Here is a 22,243-nt window from a genome sequence, read left to right as displayed (position 1 = left end):
AGAAACTGGATGCCAGGTCTTGAGGCAGTCCTATCAAGAAAGCCACATGGCAAGGAGTTGAGGTCTCCAGCCAACAGCCATGCAAGTGAGCTTGGAAGCAAATCCTGCTGCCATAGTGGAGCCTTCAGATAACCGTAGCTTCAGCCTCATGAGAAATCCTGAGCCAGAACCACCCAATAATGCTGCTCCTGGATTCCTGACCATCAGACACTGGGTAAGATAGTAGATGCTGTGTAAGCTGCTAAGTTTTGGGGAAATGTGTTATGCAGCCATAGATAACTGATACAGTTGGGCTTCTCCCTCTCATTCTAAATTTACCTTCCAGGGTCTTTTCAGTCAGACTTCCCTGGCAGGAGAGGTACACCCAGAGCTTTCCAGGGCCAGGTACCTGCTATATGCCTAGGTCGTGAAAAGGCACAACAGGACATCCAACTTTGATTCTGGTTTTGAAGCATGTGTCCAGAACGAGCCAGCTGTATCTCCCATCTGGCCATGGGTTGCATCAGATTCCATACTGACAACAGGGGCATCTGCCTGTCTCTTTATGTGTCTGCATTAAAATGCTTGGGCTCATGATTCACCAATTTTCATATCCTTTGTTGTAAGGAACACAAGAAACAATTTTAAAAGGAGATTTCAAGACTTGGAACAGTGTCCAGCACATAGTAAGTGCTAAGCTAATATCAGCTATTGTTGATATTTTCATCAGCACTATGTCATTATTTCATATACTGTCACCCCAGCTAACATCTCTGTTGCTTTTGAACAACATGTGCACATCTACAACCACATGTTAATCTTCATTCCCAGGAAAAAGAGCCTTGATTATAATGTCGAGGTCATATCTGCAACCCTTTTAAAACCCTAAGTACAGGGGGGTACCTGGGTGGCTTAGTCGGTTAAGTGACCAACTTCAGCTCAGGTCATGATCTCACTGTTCCCGAGTTCAAGCCCCACGTCAGGTTCTGTGCTGACAGCTCAGAGCCTGGAGCCTGTCTCAGATTCTGTGTCTCCCTCTTTCTCTGCCCCTCCTCTGCTCACGCTCTGTCTCTCTCTCAAAAATAAAAAATAAACATTAAGATATATGTGTGTGTGTGTGTGTGTGTGTGTGTGTGTGTGTGTGTATCTGCAGATTGGTATAAAATATTTCAGATCCGAAATATTGTTCTGACTCCCTCCAAGCCCTCCTAGGTTTTTTAACCCACCTCTTCTCATGTTTAAGTTCTGGTTGTTTTCAGTGAAATTTTACATTAGCCAGAACTCTCTGGCTAATTTTGAAATTGACCTAAAGCTACATTGACATTATCAGGGGTTTAGACTTTAGCCAGAAGATACTTGTTGCTTTCTAGGAAAATTCACAGCCACCTAAAGGAAACGTGTCTGATTTGCAGCCCTTTCCCTGAATTGGCAATAAGTAAATCTATAAAGGATTGAAATGTTTTTTTAATGAAATCGTCGGGTAAATATTTTTCAAAGGTTTAGAAGTAGTGAAAAATGTTAACATAACAGGCCTGTAGTGTTACACTTTTCCACGTTTGTCTCCAAAAGTCTAGAGGAGAAACCTTTTATCTCAACAATTCTACATTCTTCAATTTATAACAGTCTCTGATTTTTAAGTAGTTTCTATTCAAAACATCTTTTATTACCTGATACAAATGTGCCTTCAGGTAACCTAGCACATGTGCCCTTTTTTTTCCTTAGAGAGCCTAATTGTAGAACCCATTCATCTTGTATGCTTGATGTCTCTAACCCCACCTCCTCCCTTTGGATTCTGTCTGTTCTATTTCTTTCCTAAATGTCTCCTTTTGCCCCATGTTTTAACCTGTAAGTTGCTCAAGACCTGAAAGTAAGTAGGTGACAAGCCTTAAGTAAATAAAAATAAATGAATGTGTTTTTGACCAGTTGGATATGAACAGAATTTCTAATAAATCAGCCACAGATTATGTATCAAAGGGGAAAGCTTCACTTAGGGAAGCCCATACGTCCTTCTGGAATGCAAACTGGCAAGCCCTTCTGTTAAATCATTTTGAATTTTCATATATCATATTTTCTTACAGCAAGATGCACCCGGACCAGATGATGATTGTTATCACTGACTTTGGGCTATATTTAAGGCCCGTAGTAAATATTCTGTAGGTACCCTGAGTTCAGGCCCTATTGCTTTTTACTTCCTTGTTGCCTCCAGTTCCCTGAGGACAGAGCCTCTGGGGCCAAAGTGTTGACAATCATGTTTCCACTGGACATGACCTCACAGATCCCTCCTCCTACAAATTCTTCCTCCCAGACCTGCTTCACAGAAAGTGTATGCAGCTTCACAAACATTAGTGGGGAGAAGTGTGAAGATGAAATACAGGGTCACATATTCCAAAATATCTGAAACTATTAGATACATCAAATATCTCAGATTCCAAGAGTATGTGGAGCTTCATTCCCAACACCTCTGTCTTTGGGGAGAAGAGTGAACTTGTCCCCTGGAGGAGGGGCTGCCTTTTGCTTTTGCGAACATGACAGGCAGCCTCAGCTCTGGGGACGTGGAAATAAACAATAACTCCTGAGTCAGAGCCGTGGACCTGACCATGCTCATTAAATAGCTAATGAAAATGGGATTTGCTACCAAAGGCTCTGAATTATGATCCCTCTGCCTCTGGCTGTGCTCCCCCCACAGCCCATGTGGACTGTGATGCCCTCTTGGGCAGCCTGAGTCCCGGCAGAGGGCAGAGAGCATGAGGGTCTGTGTCCTGGAGATAGTCAAAGCAGGGCAGTCACCTGCCCTGGACGGTCACTGTCCTGCCTCTGGCCCAATTCAGGGCTTCAAAGTGACCACACTAATGACATGGTCCTAGCCCTAAGTTCTACTGAAAACTCAGAAGGAGATCAAAGACAGTGGCACCAGTGGATTCTGGAGTCAAACAGGGAACAGGCAGGCCCTTTACCTCTTTATTCTCAAAAACAGCTCAAAAATATGTGTACGCAAAGAACTATCAGGATGCAACCTTCTCCCATGTCTCCGGAATTTTCCCTTTAGTGAACCTGCTTCAGTGAGTCAAAGAATACTCTAACACTCCAACAAAACTCTCCTTACAACCTATCCTACCAATCATTTCACTCTCTGAATTTTCTCTGGGTTTTCTTTTTTCACTCTCATGGGGAAAACACTGGCCCCTTCTTAAATATCGAAAAAGGTCAACAATTCACTACCCAATAAATATGTAGGGAGGAACAATTAAATCCATTTCTTTGACCACCTTGTTTGAAGAATCTCTTCATCAATGGGGACAGTTGCTCTCTTAAAATGCCCAAGCAGTGTTTCCTGACAGTTTGGGAGTCAGAACCACCCAGGAAAATTGTTAGTGGCTCTAATTAGCACTCTGCCACCTGCAAAAAAAAAAAAATGGTACTAAAAAAAGGTGCTGAATTCCTGCCATCGAGAATGAAAAAAGAGGAGAGAGAGAGAGATCACTGGCTTTATTCTGAATCTTAGAATCTAATGGTCCATTGATTTGGGCAGAGAAGGAAAATACACTATCATTTCCACCCAAAGGAAATGACTGTTAACAACAAGTCATGTTGCAGAAACTATCATACCATGAGTCCCCCAGTTGAGGGATCCTACCTCCTCTGCCCTCCCAGGCCCTGCCTTCTGTTCTGGCTGGTCTGTGCTCCTCTGCCTCGCATGAAAACCTCCTCACTCCTCAAGTCCAATCTGAGTCTGACTTCCTCCAGGAAGCCATCCTGACCCTCCCAGCTCTTCCAGGCACCCCCTAGACCCTACAGCACTTGTAGTCTTTTCCCCACAACTGATCACTAAGTTATGTTTCTTGATAACAACCACTCTTACCTTAACCTCTGTCAAGAACGAGAACCAAGTATGGTATTCAGCTGCCTCAACCCCTTTTGGGAAACAAACCGTCTCATTACATCTTCCCTGTATTCTGGAGCACCCAATACAGAGCTGAGTGTGCAGGAGGTCCTCAACAAACGGCTGATTGAATGATGAGCATGTGCTTTTGTGACACATCAAAAAGCAGGGTGGCTACAGTGAAAATTCAGCAGCTGTGACTTCTTGCTTCCTGCTTTAATCAACACCATGGGGTTGAAATGCTGGACACACAGTAGGTGCTAAATAGATTTTTATGGGTCGATTAAGCACTGGAGGGGCAATGACTTATATAGGATTTATGAATGCTTTTGATGTCAAATGGGGGTAGTTTAAGTGGAGAATAATGTTAGAAAAACAAAACAGCAAATACAAAATCCCAACCAACAGAAAAGCTGGCTCCTGCTCTGTTTACACCCACTACACTCCTAGAAACAGATGTCCTCTCAGACCTGAGGGTTTCTGATGAGGCGTCCACCCTTCCAAGTGACCTGTGTGTCCAGCAATCAAAGTGATGTTTTTCCCTCTTCTATCTCAGTCCTCTGTATCCCAAGACTGATTTCCAGGTCTGGGTCCAGGACCAGCTGCTGAGAAAGGCAAAATCAGCATCCACTGTGTACTCCAAGGGAAAATCACCAGGCTAATGACAAAAGAAATTGCATTCATGTGTTGAGTGTGGTGAAGAGAACAGAGGCTTTGGAATCAACCAACCAGGCTCAAATTCCAGCTTGCCCATTTATGGGATATGTGGTTTCAGGAGATCACCTACCCTCTCCGTGACTCAGCTTTTGGGGCTGGTAACACTAACTCCACAGGTTGCTGTGATGACCAACAAGATTTCGTGGGTAGAATATCTGGTAAAACACTTACAATGTAGTAGCCCCCGAATAAATGATCATTTTGTTGCGATTACTATTATAAATGCGAATAAGGAGGGAAGTTCATCTCAGTCACAGTGGGTACTCAAGGCAGTTCTGATGTGGCTTCCTCTGCTGCCTCTCCGGGGGACAGTAGTAGCCCTTCCAGTGCACAGCCCTGGCCTGACTGATGGCACATATAACAGGGGAATGGATGCTCTAGAACATTCCATTCTACTTCCCTGTGCGCCACAAGTCCACTCCTTCACGTTAGTCCTGATCCCAGAGCCCAGCTTGGGGCATGTCTGTCAGGACAGAGAGGGCTGCCTTTTGAAGCACATTCCACATGGCTGGTCCTGTGCTTCATGGAGAAATTTTGGACCCGGGCAGAAGAAGTTTCCATGTGCAACACCCAACAAATCCCACTTACCATGAAGCGAGATCCTTGCCAACCATGGATTCCATACACGACAGAGCAGGACAGTGAATGACCCAGAACAGATCCCAGACATCAGCAAGATCTATGGAGAAAGATAGGAGTTCCCTTACACTACACAAAGCAGGTCCAGCATGTGTCGCCAAGACCCTGGGGGAATTGGGGCCGATAACACGGACAACGGTGCTGCAGGTGAAATGGAGCTCATGTCTGGGCCTTCAAAGGCAGCTATGTCCAAATTGAACAGTCCCACCAGGGGAGAGCCCCACTGCAGAGGAAGATCTTGGCTTCAGACCCTGGACATCCTTATTTGCATTGAGGCTCTGGGGATGAAAGGAGGGTGGGTTGGAGGGAGGGTAGACAAGCCCTGTGTGATCCTTTCCCATTCTACTGACAAGCTGGCACCCCCAGTGAGCCATTATCTACCTTGAGCCCTGGAGGCGTTGCAACACTCTGGAACTGACATCTTTGGCATCACAGAGACCAAAAGTTGTCTTCTTCTGTGTAGATGGGGATTCAGCAAGGACTCTCTCCTTTGATAAAGTCAGCAGGCAAACCGGGAGAATCCTCTACCTTCACCTAGAAAGATGTAGCTATGGAAGAGCTCTTGGAGTATTTCCTTCTTTCATTTGAAGATCATTCAAAACTGTCTGTAAGACATTAGGAGTGCCTCAGATCGCCGGAAGTCGACCTACCCCAGACCCTGCGCACCCAGACTACACTTCTATAACGCGTACAGCTGTCCTACATGCCACTGCTCCGGAACGTAGCCGCGGAGGGGATTCCTGCTTTTGCTCGTACGTAGTGAATCATGTGGATCATTTAGAGGGTGGCTTCCTACAACATGAATGAACAAGAACTCACCCTGGGCCTTTGTTCCCCTCTTCTTTGCCTTACATTGCTTGAGGTGTTACCTGTTGTTACCTGTCTTTTAAAAAATCCCAACTAATGCCTTTTCTCCATTTTCTTATCTACATTACTCTCCAATCACTTTTTATACACCATTTTAAGAACTTAGCATTCAAGCCACCTCTTCCCCTTCAGGTGTTGTTGAGAACCCTTGGGAAGCTCTCCTTCCCCTACTCCCTCCTCCCCCACTGCTTCCCCTCCCAGGCACCCTCCATCAGGCACTCTCTTGAAGAGACACCGGATTGCCCAGCTGACCTCCTCATCACGGGTGGATTCCTCCCTGCAGTGCCTTGCCTTGTCCCCTCCCCTGTCCTGGCTTCACACACCAGAACTTTACTCCACATTTTCTTCTTGCAGGAAATGCAGTTACTCTGACACCAAAGTGCCATCTCCCTGGTGTCCTCATTCCCTTTCGCTGACAGTCCTCCGGCTACCCTCAGTAGATTATTATTATTTATTATTTATCAGCCGCCACACTGTACTCTGCTTCCCACAAGATATTAAAGAAGACACAATCCCTGCACTGAGTTTACAGCCAAGGAGAGCAGAGGCCTGGATTCAGACATCACAGGAGTGAGCCGAGCGCAGGGGATTTGAGGACCGAGGGCTCCCGCGGCCCCAGCGGATGGGGGCGGGGCCCGGCAGAGCCCGCCCCGGGCCGGCTCCTCCCAGTTCCAGCCCAGAAGCCCGCCGCTCCCCGCCTTACCACACCCCTCCCCAATTGCTACCCAGGCCTCAGGCATCCACAGCTTCACTAGGGAGAGCCGGGTGGGGGTGGGGGTGGGGGTGGGGTGGGGTGGGGGGAGGAGGTTGAAATCCACAAACATTACATTTAGACTGCGGGTAGGGGATATATTTCCTCTGAAATTCAAAACCAGACGAGGGGGAGGTAGGGGAGGAGGGAGAGGTCAGGGAATAAAAACCAGAGCTAGAGAGTTACCAGGGATGGCTGGTGCTGAAATGGAATGTTCTGGCCTAATGGAAAAGTCCGCACTGGGGGCTGCCACGGGCCTCCAGCCAAACCTTTCCTGTTAGAGTTGACGTTAGGATCTGTGTGGACGGCAAGTGTAGACAGAAAGGTGAAGGGGCTGAGAAAGTCGGTGTAGACCGTGAGAGGGGGACGGGTGTGTAGACAAGCAAGTCTAGTGTGGCCTGAGTAAGGGCTGACTAAACAGCGAGGTCGAGTGGATTCGAGTGGGTCAGTGTAAACAGGAAAGTCCGCGTGCACTGAGGAGAGTCGAGTGCACGGACGAGGGGGCCTGTGGTCTGGACGGGCGGGCTGGGCTAGTCGTGGTTCTTCGGAGATTTGAACAATTCCTGCTCCCTTCCGTGGCTGGAGTGTCCTAGGGAGGGCGGAAGCTGAAAGACGATTGGACTTTTCGTTCTCAAACTTTTCCGCCAGTTTCCTCAGGTGTTGAGAGCAGCCGGGGAGCTCGCCTCGGCCGCGTCCACCAACCCGGGGACGGCGGGGCCGGGAGGCCGGGGCCGAGCAGCCGGGACCACGCACAGCGCATCGAGCGGGCGCGGCCGCCGAGCCGGGCGCGCCGGGAGCCGCCGCTGGGGGGAGGGAGAGGGGCGGGGGCGGCGGACGGACGCACGGACACACCCGCCGGCACTCCGGCCCGGGCCGGGCGCGCCGCTGCCGGGGATCCCTCGGGCCCGGGGAGCAGCGCCGGGTGCCCGGCCGGGGGCGCCCCGCCTCCCCCACCCTCCACCCCCGCCCACTCCGGCGCCCGTGATTGGCTCCGCCCGCCCCTGGCTGCGCGCCGAAGCCCGCCTCCCTCGCAGCTAAAGAAGACGGTACCCGGAGCGGAGCGAGCCAGAAGGGAGCATGGTCCCCGCGCCGCGGCCGCGCCAGCCCCCGCGCCGCCGTCCCCGCCGCCGCGGATCTAGCTGCAGCTCCAGCCCCGGCCCCGGCTCCGCAGCGCCAGCCCGCAGCCCCGGCGGCCGCCGCGCCTGAGCGCAGCCCCCGCCCGGAGCCCGAGCCCCGAGCCCGGAGCAGCCCCAGCCCCGCGGCCGCCGCGGCTGCGGGGAGAGGGCGGGGGCGATGCTGCCGGAGCCGCCGCCGCCGCCGCCGCCTCGGTGAGAGCCGCGCCGCGCCGCGCGTAGCCGCACAGGCTGACAGGCAGAAGGACTGACTTCCCTCTCCCGGGCATCCTCCCTGGGCTGCCGGGAGGCGGCGGCGGCGGAGGAGGAGGAGGAGGAGGAAGAGGAGGAGGAGAAGGAAAAGGGGGAGACGGCGGAGAGCAGGAACGCAAGGAGGTGGACCTGGATCCGTTTCTCCCGGCCAGGACCCGAGCGGCCCCAGCTACCGCTACCCGCCGGCGCCGTCCCCTATCCATCAGCCCTCCTGCGCCCACCCGCGACCCCCGGCTCTCTGCGCGTCGGGCCGGGGCCGGAGCGGCGCGGCCGGAGGTAAGAGCCAGGCTAGGGCGCCAAGGATGCGGCGCCGGGGACCCTGGGTCCTGGAGGCTGCGCGGGGCCGGGCCGGGCTTGGGAGCGGGGCCCGAGAACCCGGAACGCTGGGCTCGGCTCCCGCGGCGGCGGCGGCGGCGGCAGGAGCCTCCCGCGTCTGGACTCGCAAGGCTGCAGGAGCCCTTGCGCCTGCGCTGCTCCAAGGGGGAAAAGAGGGGAAAAAAAAACTTCCTGCCCCCGGGTGTGTATGCGCTGGGGCTGCCCAGGGCCAATGTCGCGATGGTCGGGGGTGCTGGAGGCAAGTGTGACCCCGGCCGCGGCACCCTCCTGGCTGGGCCCGGCAGTGCGCGTTCCTCTCCAGGCCACCTCCCCAGAGCGGCCCAGGGCCCGCGCCGGGCTGGGGGCCAGGAGGAGGCACCGAAGGGCTGGACCCCGGGGGCGGCCGCGCGCCCTGCCCTTTGGGGAGGCGCGCGCTTCTGTGCAGCCGGAAGCCGGGTTGGGGTTTTGCCGATTCGCGTCCGCAGACCCCGCATTTGGGGACCAGGTCTCTTCACTCAATCCGAAGTAACTTTCGAGGTGGAGGAGCTTGAAAAACCATGAGGAGGGAACCCGCACAGACCTTGTTGTGACCCCCCTTCCCTTAACACCTTATGGGTGCCAGCGTGTTTGGGGGGCGCCGAAAAGAGAGCCCACGGGGATGGTGAAGGGACGAGGACGTGGTGTAGGGTGGGGAGGGGTTGTTTATGTGTGGGATAGTGTGGACCCCGAGGTGTGCAATGTGGGAGTGTGGACGCGCGCCCCGACCCCGGCGGGGGTGCAGGGTGGCCGAGGGCTCACGTCCGTGTCTCCGTGGCCTGGAGCGGGCCGAGAGCGCGAGGGTTTTCTGCGGTCGCCGCGCGGGTGCGGGCGCTGGGCAGCGCGGGCCCCGGGCCCCGAGGGAGGGGCGCACTCGCCCGGGGCCCGAGAGCCAGGGCAGGTCCGAGGCTGCTCCGGGGGCAGGTCGGGTCTGCGTTGGCTGGGGAAGGCGGGGACGCGCTGCCTGCCTGCGTCCAACCGTCACCGAGGAGGGGTGGGCTCAGAGAGCAAGTCTCGGATGCCTGGGTCCACCAGTCGAGAAGCCAGTTGTCTTTCCTGGGCTCTGGAACCCAATCGCAGACGGGGTCAGTTGGCGGGTCCTCTGGCGGGTCTCTGGGGATGCTGATGGGTAAGGAGCCGCCGCCTTTACCATCCCTGCTGCTCTGCAAACGCTCCCCTGCCCTACGGTGCTGGCGCCGCGGCGCGCCCGGGGCGAATCGTGGACGCAGGTATTTATGTAGCATTAGGCGAGACCTCGGCGCTGGAGGGACCGGACCGTTGAGGACGCCTTGCTGCTTCTGCCCGCGAAACTTCCACTTCGTCAGCTCAGGGACAGTCAGGCTCCACTGATACAGGCTCCAGCCCCTCATCAGCCGAGCTACGCCGGGATTTGGACACCTCTTGCAGTGACAGATCTGTCCTGGTTACAGCTGTATTTACCCTAATTTCAGTCTCTTTAAAGTCATCTGTCTGGTCCCTACAGAGTTCCTCCCCTTGCTGTGTGGTCTTCTGTCCAGCTCAGCCCTAGGAGAGCAGATTTAAGGAATTATTTCGGTTTAGGATGAATGGCAGAATTAATTAGTCCACTTCATTCCTGATGTTTTAAAAAATGATATTGGGGGAGTGTAAAGGTAACTTTTTTCACTCTTAGGGGGATGATGAACAATTTTACAGATTGCTCATCCTGGCACCTGGTGAAATCGTTGCCCTGTAACGCACAGGTGAATACTTTTAAGGGCTGGTTGGTATGCATGTATATGAGTGGTCACATAGTCTAGGTGTTTCTACATGTATGGAGCTGTGTGCCACTGATGAATACAGTCTCTGTCCCATGCATTGTTCTGAGTGCACTTGATTTATCATCCTGCTATAAATAAGGTAATTACTAGCATATGTGTCCTTAAACTCTATATGAATTTAATGACATTTAAATTGGTTTATGGGCTGATGCATTTAACCAATTTTAATAACTTTTCTGTACAAGCATCTTATAAACCATAATTGTGATTAAGAGAAACATTTTCTTCTGTCTCCCCATTTCTACACAGTTAACAGAAATTTATAGGTCTCCAACTTTCATTTGCAAGCAACAATCCAAACGAAATACCTAGAGTTGTACTGAAATAAAAAAAAAAAAAAATCCTATGGTAGCTATGGTAACAAATAGATTAAGGATTATTGGTTTTCATCTGTATGTGCTTGGGGGGGGGGGATCTAGTGTTGTGTCTTTTTAATTATGTTTCTAATGAGTGGTGGTCATACTTCAAGTACTCAGTGTGGGAGATAAGCCAGAGCGAGAATTCAGTTTTGTGAGAGGTTTCTTGGAACAAAGACTGGAGCCCAAGAGAATGACTTCTGCTAACTGCAGCTCCTCATATCCAGCAAGCAAATAGATAAAACCCTTTTTTGTTTTTCAAGTAGATGAGAATTGAGTTAGTCTCTTTAAGATTTAGAAAAATGTATTTTTTGTAGAAGCTCTTACCAAAGGAACCTTTAAATCAGCTCCTGTTTTCTAGGAATAAACATGTTAGCAGTGTGGATGTTGGTGTGGATTGAGTGTCAGAGTTGTTATCAACACCTGTCAGTCTAAGTGAGGCGTATCATTAGTCTATTCAAATCTTGCCTATTTCAATATTCATGCATTTCCATGGTGATCCATTCCATTTTTGTTTACTTAGTCAACCTTATAAATCTTTGGCATCAATTTCAGTTCTGCTATCTTTTTTTTCTTTTATTTATCAATTGATTTGGCCATATATCATTCCCAGTTTAAACTGGTTCCTTTTTTTTCCTGCTAGTTTCCAAAAGTTTACACTATTCCCAGTTATACACAGATATAAAGGGATTAAAAAATTTTAATAGCCTCAGCACCACTGATGCTAGTGTAGTTTTTTAGCATCCCATTTGATATCTGTGTATGCATGGGTATTTTTTTTTTTCTTCCAACAGGCTTACCATAAAGCTTTCTTGTTTTATGGCCCCCACATATCAGTACAATCCAGCAGAATTGACTAAAGATTTTCCTTCCTTCCTTCCTTCCTTCCTTCCTTCCTTCCTTCCTTCTTTCCTTCTTCATTTTATTTTTTTCCCTACCCTATTATGGTTTAAGGATTCTTTATGTCTTCAGCTATATATGCTTAAACAGACTTCTGAACTTTGTATATTGGGCCAGGCCGATCCTTCTAGGATCTTTTCTACTAGTAGCAAAAGACAGATGGCTCCAGAGTGTCAGAGGATTTTTCCAAATACAATATACATTTAGTTATACATATAGTGTCCCTAGGATCATTGTAACATTGTGAGTTCACTCAACAGGCAGCTTTGCTTAAATGCGAGCCATGATTTTGCTCGCCCGCTTTCATTTTGCTTTCTAATGATGCAGTCCCATGCTAATCACACCCTGTATATTTCAGAAATATCAAGGCAAGCATTAGCACGCTACTGACTTATTAGGATCAAGCGAAGTAATTGGAACACTTAAGTTCAAAGTCAGATGGAGAAACGGAATTATAACCAACCTTGTGATTCTATAATCGGTCAACTAAATGCCTACTTGGGGGTAGGCGGAGGAAGAAACACCATAAGTAAGAAATCCAGCCATAGGTTGTGACAGGTGAAGATAAACCAAGGCAGAAACCATGTCAGATGACTGGAGAATAAGAAATCCCTTTGTGGACAGATAAATCACATGGAGACCCAAATTGTTTAGAAACCAGGAGAATATTTGCAGTTTGTGCAGAAGATGGTCATTTGCTATACTCAGGAAATCGAGGGTCATTTCCCAATATGCTACAAAAATTGGATGACCTAATCACTGGAGAGTACTTCATCTGAAGTAAATTTTACCATAGAAATGGTCTGAATAATTTTGGTTAAGAAGGAAAAGTGAGTCAGAATTCTTTATCTGCCTGTTGTATCAAAAATGACCAGAGATCAGGACCGGTCTAAAATCAAATCCTGTGGTTCTTCCTATAACAGCTACACGCTTATTTTCCCAAAGTCCTAGGTCAGGAAAGTAGTCTGTACTTTCTTCAAAGAAATCACTTTGAAAACAGGGAAATTGGAGCTGCAAATGAAGGTGAGGCAAGTTGATCATTAGCAACACAGCTATTCGTGAAATGAACTTAATTGTCTTGGGGCATTTCCACCTTTAGGGTGGGAAGGGGAAGAATTCTCATTTCCCTTGGGAGAGGATATCTGCATGAAATTCAGACAGTTCATAGATTATTGGTATTCTGGGGTAGCAGGTAGTGATTCAGAAGCTGGAACAGAACAGTTGAGCACTGTTAGGGCAGGGCATCGGGTTTGGGCCAAGAAAGAGTTCAGCTCCCCAGACATTCAAAGGCTGCTATTGGCCCCACAGGTATCAGTTTTTATAATTATTTATAGGGTTTTGAAAATTTTAAACCATTAACTCTTTTAAGGATACACACACACACATATACATAAATATATATAAAAACATATATACTTACATATATACAAATATATATTCTGCCACTTTTCTTTCTTTTTTTAAAAAATTTGGTTAAAAAAACACATACCATAAGATTTACCATCTTTACCTTTTAAGTGTTTAGTTCTGTAGTATTAATATCCACATTGTTGTGCAATGGATATCCAGAATGTTCTCATCATGCAAAACTGGAACCTTCTACCCCTTAAACATCTACTGCCCGTTTCCCCCTTTCCCAGTCCCTGGCAACCACCATTCTACTTTCTGTTTCTATAAATTTGACTACTTTAGATACTTCATGTAAGTGGAATCTTCCAATATATGTGTACGGGTGTAGAAATAGTTCTTTGAGATCCTGCTTTCACTTCTTTTGGATATTTACCGAGAGGAAGGATAGCTGTATTCTACCACTTTTTACACTAATATATTACACTGATCTCTTTTTTTTTTTTTAATTTTTTGATGTTTATTTATTTTTGAGAGAGATGGAGAGACAGAGCGTGAGCAGGGGACGGGCAGAGAGAGAGGAAGACACAGAATCCAAAGCAGGCTCCAGGCTCTGAGCTGTCAGCACAGAGAGCTGGGCATTGGGCTCAAACTCACCAACCACAAGATCATGACCTGAGCCCAAGTCGGGTGCTTAACCAACTGAGCCACCCAGTCGCCCCTACACTGATCTTCTCTTTAAGAGACTTGGTGAGAATGCAGACAACAGAATAGAGTCAAATAAAGAATGCAGTAGATGTGACTGAAATTTCTTCCTTCTCTGTGTGTACATTTCCTGGCAAGTCTCTCGAATCTCTTATGTTTAGCTTTTAGGGCTTGTCTGAGTTGCAGCAACATTGCAGAGTGGGTAAAGACAAGGGCTTAGAGTCAAAATTGAAGTCCACTCCCTGCTGCCTCCTAGCTGTGTGACCTTGGAACGATCCTTAATCTCAGTAAGCTTCCGTTCTGTCTTTTGAAGATGAAGGGAATCATCGTGGCCAAGATTACCCCAGTCAAACGTGCATCCCAGTGTCTGGCCTAGAGAAATGTTCTCAAAAGGAGAGCTTAGGCGAAGTAGAATTGGCAGCAGCAACCCCTGGAGACCTCAGAAGCCGTAGATACCCATCCTGCTAAACTTGACCATGACTGTTTTCATGGTACACCGCGGTGTGTATATATATTGTACTCTTATGAGTCTCATTATCAGGACTTACTTTGAAAAGCATAGAGATTTGCATCACAATTAAAATGGTTAAAAATATCTTTAAGTGGATTTGATATATGAACTTTTAATTCCATTTTTTAGTATCATAATTTTAGAGTTGACACGGATTTTAGAGGTCAGCTAATTTACCTATTATTCAATCATCAAACCTATAACAAATGCCAATAATATAATAATAATAGCTTCCAGTTATGATTGCCCACTATATTTTAGTACTTTACATATATTATTTCTAATCCCCATATCAGCTCTGCAAGGTAGGGATTATCCACATTTTACAAATGAAGATGAGGCTCAGAAAGGTAATCAGCTGGCCCGAGACCACAAATCTAGCCACGCTGTACAGCTGTTTGAACCCAGATCCGTCAACTACCACTCTGTTTTGTCTTTTCCATGTGTGTGTATGTGTTTCTGATCCTCTAGACTGGGTCTCAGTGCATTTGCACTACCTCACACTGCCTTTTATTTGCCAGGTACTGTGTTGTCTGTGCTAATTAACATTTTATTTTATGCATTTTTTTTTTTTTAGTGTTTGTTTATTTTTGAAAGAGAGAGAGACAGAGTGTGAGTAGGGGAGGGGCAGAGAGAGGGAGACACAGAATCCGAAGCAGGCTCCAGGCTCTGAGCTATCAGCACAGAGCCCCAAGCGGGGCTTGAACTCACAAACCAGGAGATCATGATCTGAGCCCAAGTCGGACACTTAACTGACTGAACCACCCAAGCGCCCCTGTGCTAATTAACATTTTAAATAGAATAATTCTGTTAGAAGGAATGTGAGCTTAAATAAGAATATTAACCAGGGCTGACCAACATTCACGGTACTTTTAGATTTGCCCACCTGCTTCCATTTACTCTAGTTCCTGGAATGCTAAAGAGAAAACTTCCAGATGCTTGAATGGCATCTGTTTCTGTATTAAGACAGTGGAATAAATAAATAGCAAATTGAAGAACAGAAATGATGTACAAAGAATTCAAGATACATCCTTCTGGATGTATCTGCACTAAAGACTGATCTAGGATTTGTTCACTTTTGAATCCCAGTGCCTAACACAGTGCTAGGCACAAAACTTCAGAGTGAAAATGTTTGTCTGCATAAATTTATGACCAGAGAAGGTGTCAGGTAATAGACATCAAAGCCTACTTTTGGATTTTCTTTTTACTCAGTGGCTATGCAGTTATATCTTCAGGGTTGTCCATTGTGTGGAATTTTAGATGCTATATTTGGGCACATATCTATTAAATATGCTTGTTGATGAATTCCAACTAATCTAAATGGAATCTTCTAGGATTTATGACTTGAGACTTTGAAGACTAATTTTCTTGGAGCTTCTTCATTCCCATGATAACTTGAATCTATTTGGCACTTTTGAGAGTTGACACAAAGTCCATTCTTTGTATCATATTTGTAAGGTGTTATCCCTACCAGATTTTTTAATTTAAAATAAGCATTGTTTTTTTTTTTTTTTTATTTTTTTTTTTTTCAACGTTTTTTATTTATTTTTGGGACAGAGAGAGACAGAGCATGAATGGGGGAGGGGCAGAGAGAGAGGGAGACACAGAATCGGAAACAGGCTCCAGGCTCCGAGCCATCAGCCCAGAGCCTGACGCGGGGCTCGAACTCACGGACCGCGAGATCGTGACCTGGCTGAAGTCGGACGCTTAACCGACTGCGCCACCCAGGCGCCCCAAAATAAGCATTGTTTTAAAGAAAAATAGTACAGCTAGAAATTCCTATTTTTTTTATTCTTCAGGTCCGTTTTTTTGGGAGGGAAGGGGGAGATGGGTAGAGGATGTGAATAGAGCTTGGAACAGACACTACAAAGCTATGTCTGCTCCTTACTTTAACTATTCCAAACCTCGTTCAGCTGAGGAAGGCTCCACCAGTTTGAAATTCACCACAAGAAAAGCATGGTTTCGGTGCCTGTGATCAAACCTGTAACTAAGTGACCACACAGGAAGTGCCAGGGAAGGGCTGGACTGCAGAGGGCAACGGGTTGGTGCAGGCCACTCCTGTGCACCTGCCTGTCTAGCTCCACACCTCCCCCATCCTCGCTCCTGGGCTGGTTTCCACCCTCAAGGTAAAATCAGGCGTGAGGCTTTCTTTTTTGTCAAGCCTCCCCGCAAAGCTCTGAGCAGCAGGGTCAGGGCAGAGGCAGTGAGGCAAGAACAGACCAGAGGACTCTTTCTGTCATGTGAAAAAGCAAAACCTAGTCAAAGGCTTAGGCCAAATTAGAGCGCTAACTGTTGCCAGATCGGCCCTGTTTTCCTGTTGGATATTTAGCGACACTGGGAGGTGGCGGGGGACGGTGAAACCGGGGTTTGAATACACTTCCTTTTTTACCTTCTCTTTTTCACCCATCAGCTTTGCGCCTTTGCTCCTGGAGCAAAACTGCAACTGAACTGAGCCTCTGGAGGAACTTTAATGATAGATATTCAGCTGCTGGAGCTTCTAAATGAGTGCAGGCTCAGTAACTATTTACTGAGCAGGCGCAGTGGAAGGACCCACTCCTTTCCCGTGGCATCTCACTCGTTGCTCACCGGCTGACACGGCGGCATTATTCCCATTTTGCAGATGAGTTCTAGAGAGACAGAGCGTTTGCCAGAGGTCAGAGCGACAAACACGGTGCTGGATGGGTTAAAGGGATGAACAAGCCTGGCCTGCCAACAACTGCCAACCTCTGCAAAAGGAAGGGAGCCAATATCCCCTTTCATACAGAATATAAATTGCTTATTAAAATAACACAGTAATTACACATTTAGCCTCATTGCTCACTGATTGCCGTGGCTGGTGTGATAAGTTGAGGTCCAGCTAATTTTCTTTGAAGGCCTGCAATAAACTCAAAGACACAGAGGCCCACCGATATGATTGCAGATATCTTCACACTTAAACGTGCTGCCATCACCATTTGATTCTGAGTTATCTTGAAGGCTTGGGTCTGACTGATCACTTTTCTTCATGGCCAGAGGCTTCTTAAGGGGCGCTGACTTAAACGTACCAGAAGCGAACATCTTAGAATTACATGAGTTCCCATTTACAAAGTGCCTAGAACAGTGCCCAGCATGTCACAAGTGCTGTCTGTGTCTACGGATGGCTTGGGTTCTGCTCCAGATCACATGAACAAATGGTTATTGCTGGGTTCGTCTTGGGCATCATGGTCCCCCAGAGGGCAAGGACCATCTTTGTCTTTCAGCCTCGGACCTTAGCCCATGTTGGGTTCTCCCTATTAGACACCCTGAGACAAGGTCCCAATGAGGAGAACTCCCAGACTAACACAGAAGCTTATGGCTTCTCATGGAGCATATAGAAAGCAGGTACAGTAAGGTCAATGAGTGATCCAGGCCAGGAATTTCCTGGGAAGTTCTGGGAGACAGACCAAAGGAGGAGTAACCTGATAATGAATGCTGCTGTGGAGGTCCATTCAGTTCTGCCTAACCACATGGGTTGGCTACTGCTGCCATTGGCCAGGCTCTCCAAGCCAGGAGAGAGGAGTAGAAAGCAGTGCTACTTTGGGCCTAGTCCTCAGACTGTTACCAGCGTGTGACAAGATAAATTGGAAGTTAGCGTTTAGAAACTTCTGTTGCATTTGACATCGCCTTGACAGCCACGAGCATGATTCTGAGGCTTATCCAACAAGGTACAGACAGACCAGTTTGGGCCCGGTCAGACCCCCACATAAGTTGCCCAGAGAGTGCTATGTGGTGTGAGCTGTGGTCTAGCCATACGTGGCAGGACCACAGTATGGTTTTAATGGATTCAGGATACCAACAAAACCCCCAAACCTGGTCCTTCATCACAGATGGGTGTAGAGTGCAGCATGGAAGCCCAAGTATGGTTGTCTTGCCAAATCCTGTGCAGTGATTTTCTAAAGCTCCCATCTAGAATCCCTCATCGATGAGGCCAACTTCTCTACCTTCAGGATAACAAGCAGACTGAATTCTGGCCAGTGCAGCAGTGCTCACCTTGGTGGGGGCACCTGCCTGGTGCGTCCTGTCCAGAATAGGATTGCCATTCTGGGTGGGCTGTAATGAGGGGCACCTGCTCGGGGTTCATGTGCATCCCCTGTCCATCTCCCCGATGCTGAGTGAGAGCGAGCTCATACCCATGTCGTTCTTGAGGTCATTTTGTTGCATTTCTGCACGATTTTGACCTCTTGAGATATGGGCAGGTTATTTTCCCATTAATTTAGCTTATTTGGTTGATGTGAAGAAATATAAGATGCCCGTGCTCTGAGTCTGGCTTTCTGAACCCAAAGCAAAGAGCACCACGGAATTTGGGAAGTGTAAGTACCGCATTCGGAAGCCAGGCTGCTGAGACGCGGAGGCTGCGTGCAGCACGTGTGTCTGGCTGATCTTGCTAGTGAAGAGTCTGCTGTAAATAGAGTGCTGTAATCTATTCGGTTCATGCTGTTCCAACCAGCTTTAATCATCAAAACTTGAGTAATATTCAAACTGTGAAAGGAACATACTTCTTGCAGAAGCCTAGGTGTGCCAAGTGAAAGAGCCAGAGCATCTCAATCTACCAATCTATGGCAATGCGTTGCAAAGAAAGAAACACCTGGGTTGCTTCATGAGCCATGGGGAAACTGCTTTTCGCATTAAGATTTAAAATTTCCTCCTTCCCCACCCCGAGAGGAGAACAATTATTTTCATGGGAACTGTGCATCATGGAAGTCACTTTTTTCCTCTCTATGAAGCACTACCTCCCTCGTGACTGGAAGGGACATTTCCTCCCTGGCCCCAGGTATCTGACAGGTCATGTTCTGAGACCCATTGGGGAGAAGGCTGGCCGTGCAGAGATCCATGGATGTGGGCTGTACAACACGGAAGGCGCCCGTAACTGGGACACGCAGGGAAGGTTACAGGTGGCCGTGGAGAGACCAGGAGGGAAGCAGCTGAGGCTTCTGCTTTGCTGACATAGACCACGCAAACCATCATCCTGTGGTGAGGGCTCCGGCCCTAGGTTTCTAGATGACAGCCCTGCCTCTCCCCATGCTTTCTCCCTCACATTCCGGAGTGAGAAGGACATTCCTGCTCTGCTCACGTTCTCACCTACAAATTTAAGCCTTCTCTCCTAGATTCTGCAGAAACCACAAAAAGCTATCTTTGTTGGTGCAGACTCCTAGTGGAGGCTGCAGGGCTGGGGCAGGCACTCACTGAACTGTCAAGTCACAGTTCGAGAGCCAGCTCTAACTGTCAGCTGTTTTTATTTCGGATACGCCTCCTGGGACATCTGGACTTCAGAAACATGTTTTGATATCTGGAATAGACACCTGAGCCAGTGATGGTCTCCTCGGTCCTAGGAAAAGGGGGAAGGCAAGTTGCTTATCCTAACTCTTTGCTCCTGTGTTCCATGTGACCCATGGCGGGGGGGTGGGAGGGGGTGAGTTAGGTATAAGGGATGTGAGGTTGACATCTGGGGACTGAGCTTATGACAGTGGGGAGGGCAAGACTGGGTTCTCAGACCTGCGCGGAGTTACCATTAAATCTTATTTACTTTCGACTCAACAGCAAACAGCCTGATTAAATAATGGGCAAAGGGCTTGAAAGGACATTTCTCCAAAGAAGATAGACCAGTGGCTAAATAAGCACATGAAAAGATGTTCAACATCACCGATAATTAGGATAATGCAAATCAAAACCATAATGAAGATACCACTTCACATCCATTAGGAGGACTATTATAAAACTTTTTTAAAAAACAGAAAATAGCGGTTGCTGGTGGAGTTGTGGAAAAATTGGAAACCTTATGCACTGTTGGTGGGAATGCAAAATGGCAGAACCGCTATGGAAACCATGTGGCATTTCCTCAAAAAATTAAACATACAATTCCCGTATGATTCAGCAATTTCTGTGGGTATATACCTAAAAGAAGTGAAAAGCAAGGACTCAAATAGGTAATTTATACACCCATGTTCGTCGCAGCATATTCGCAATAGCCAAAAGATGGAAGCAACCCAGGTGTCCATCAACAGGTGAATGGATACATCAAAGGTGGATTGTACTACATCGGAATATTATGCAGCCTTAAAAGGAAAGGAAATTCTGACATACACTATGACATGGATGGATTTGAAGACCTTGTGCTAAGTGAAATAAGCCAGTCACAAAAGGACAAATATTGTATGAATCCCCATATATGCAGTGCCTAGAGTAGTCAGATCCATATGGACAGAAAGTAGGATGATAGCTGCCGGGGGCTGGGAGGGGAGGGGAATGGGATTTCTTTTTAATGGGTACAGACTTTCAGTTTGGAAAGATGAAAAAGTTCTGGAGATGAATGGTGGGTGTTGGTTGCACAACAATGTGAATATACTTAATGACGATGGACTGTACACTTAAATGGTTAAGATGGTAAATTTTATGTATTTTAGCCACAATAAAAAAAAAAAGCAGCCTTCTCAAAAAACATATTCCAAACTGGTTCTCCTAATAAATTCTTGAAACAGTTTGCCCGGGCAGTGGGGGGAGGCATGTATTTTAACAGTGCAGCAGCTTTTATTGAGAGCACTTGCTGTGTCCTCAGCCCTGTGGTTTCACATTGTTTTTACTTTTTTTGTTTTTTGAAGTACAATAGTTGAGGCCAATACAATCAAGTCCACAGATCTTAAATGTGCATTTCTGCAAGTGTCAGTAATTGTATATACCTGCGTGGCTACTGTTCGAAACAAGATCTAAAACATTTCCATCACCCCAGAAGGTTCCCTGTGCCCCTCTCCAAGCCATCCCCCTTCTGCTCTCCAACTGCCTTCTGATGTCACTCACCATAGATTAGCTTCGCCTGCTGTTGACTTTTATAGAAACAGAAACATACACTGTGTTCTCTTTCTGTGCCCAGCTGGTTTCACTCGGCATACCGTGTGCCACTTATCCATGTTGACACGTGTCTCTGTAGGTCATTCTTTATTGTTAAGTAGCATTCCATGGCGGTACCACAGTTTGCCGCGTGTCCGTTCTCCTATGGATAGACATCATGTGGCCCCATGTTTGGAGACACCCACCAGCAGGTGAGGATGTTAGCCAATTGAGGGTGTCTCCACAGGTTGGGGTTACCATACAAGTTCTCCACACTTGGGGTTTTCCAACTTAACCAGCAGCATACCCAGAGTTGAACAGTCTCTAGGTGGTGGCATTTTGGTGATTTACACTAGAAATAAGATAGCCACTGAACTGATTTCTCCCCCTGAAGGTACATCACCGGGAAGCTAAATATCAAGAGGCTGCTTGGCAGAAGGTTGGTGGGTGGCCTTAAAAGTCAGTGTCCCTGGGCTGTGACAGTACCATCCCCAGCTCAGGTGGCCACCTGCAGAAGTGACTGGATGCCTGTGGGGCAGAGTGTGGGGGCAGAGCACCCTCTTCTCAGGGCGTGACTGGTGTGTCCAGTTCCCAGCCTGGCCCCTTCCTCTGGTTTGGAGCCTCTGGCCCCGTTAACATGTTCTTTCAGCAGCCACGTTAACACCTGTAGTCTGAGACTGAAGCATCAGCTAGTCTCTCCTTACAGTGACTTTGCCCTCTCTGCTGCCCATTCTCCAGCAAATCTATAGCCTGACTCTGAAGTCAGTGTCTCTTTTTTACATAGTTCTGGACAGTGTCTCCTGTCATGAAGAAGTGAGGCCTTATGCTGAAGAGCCGTGGCCTTCACTGCCAGGTAGATCCGGCCTCAGCATCCCAGCACGGCCTCCTAGAAATGGTGGGATCTTCCTTCGTCTCTTGGAACATAGCTACCTCATGTAATGACACTAATAATAGCTTTGCTGCCCTCTGTTCTGCCTGTATCGGGCTTATAGGAAATTAGGGGTGGGAGGGAAATTCCTGCCTTCCAGGAACTCAGACAGAATTCATCTGTATGAAAGCTCAGTTCCGTTGTTTCCCTAATTTCCACATTCCTGGGCAGTGCCTCATCTCAAGACGCAGACAATGCAAGTGGAGAGTGTGGGGGTACGATCTGAACTGTAGCTCTTTGCTGGAGAGCTGTGGTGACATGGGGTGGGGGGTGGGGAAGGGCAGAGTC

At 47.9% G+C, this 22,243-nt stretch overlaps 1 protein-coding gene across 1 annotated transcript in view; it reads left to right on the top strand.

Annotated features, from left to right (window-relative positions):
- The first annotated feature begins 7,910 nt into the window (after positions 1 to 7,910).
- The window catches only part of LOC125937806 (kelch-like protein 29), a 253,204-nt gene continuing 238,871 nt past the window's right edge, over positions 7,911 to 22,243 (top strand). The window contains exons 1-2 of the mRNA XM_049652729.1: positions 7,911 to 8,033; positions 8,189 to 8,494. Coding sequence (XP_049508686.1) covers positions 7,911 to 8,033; positions 8,189 to 8,494 — 429 coding nt within the window. The remainder of the gene's footprint in view (positions 8,034 to 8,188; positions 8,495 to 22,243) is intronic.

The sequence above is a fragment of the Panthera uncia genome (genome assembly GCF_023721935.1).
Source record: "Panthera uncia isolate 11264 chromosome A3 unlocalized genomic scaffold, Puncia_PCG_1.0 HiC_scaffold_12, whole genome shotgun sequence".
Classification (NCBI taxonomy): Eukaryota; Metazoa; Chordata; class Mammalia; order Carnivora; family Felidae; genus Panthera; species Panthera uncia.
Note: the sequence above shows the minus strand (reverse complement) of the source record. Positions and strands in the feature narration are given on the sequence as shown.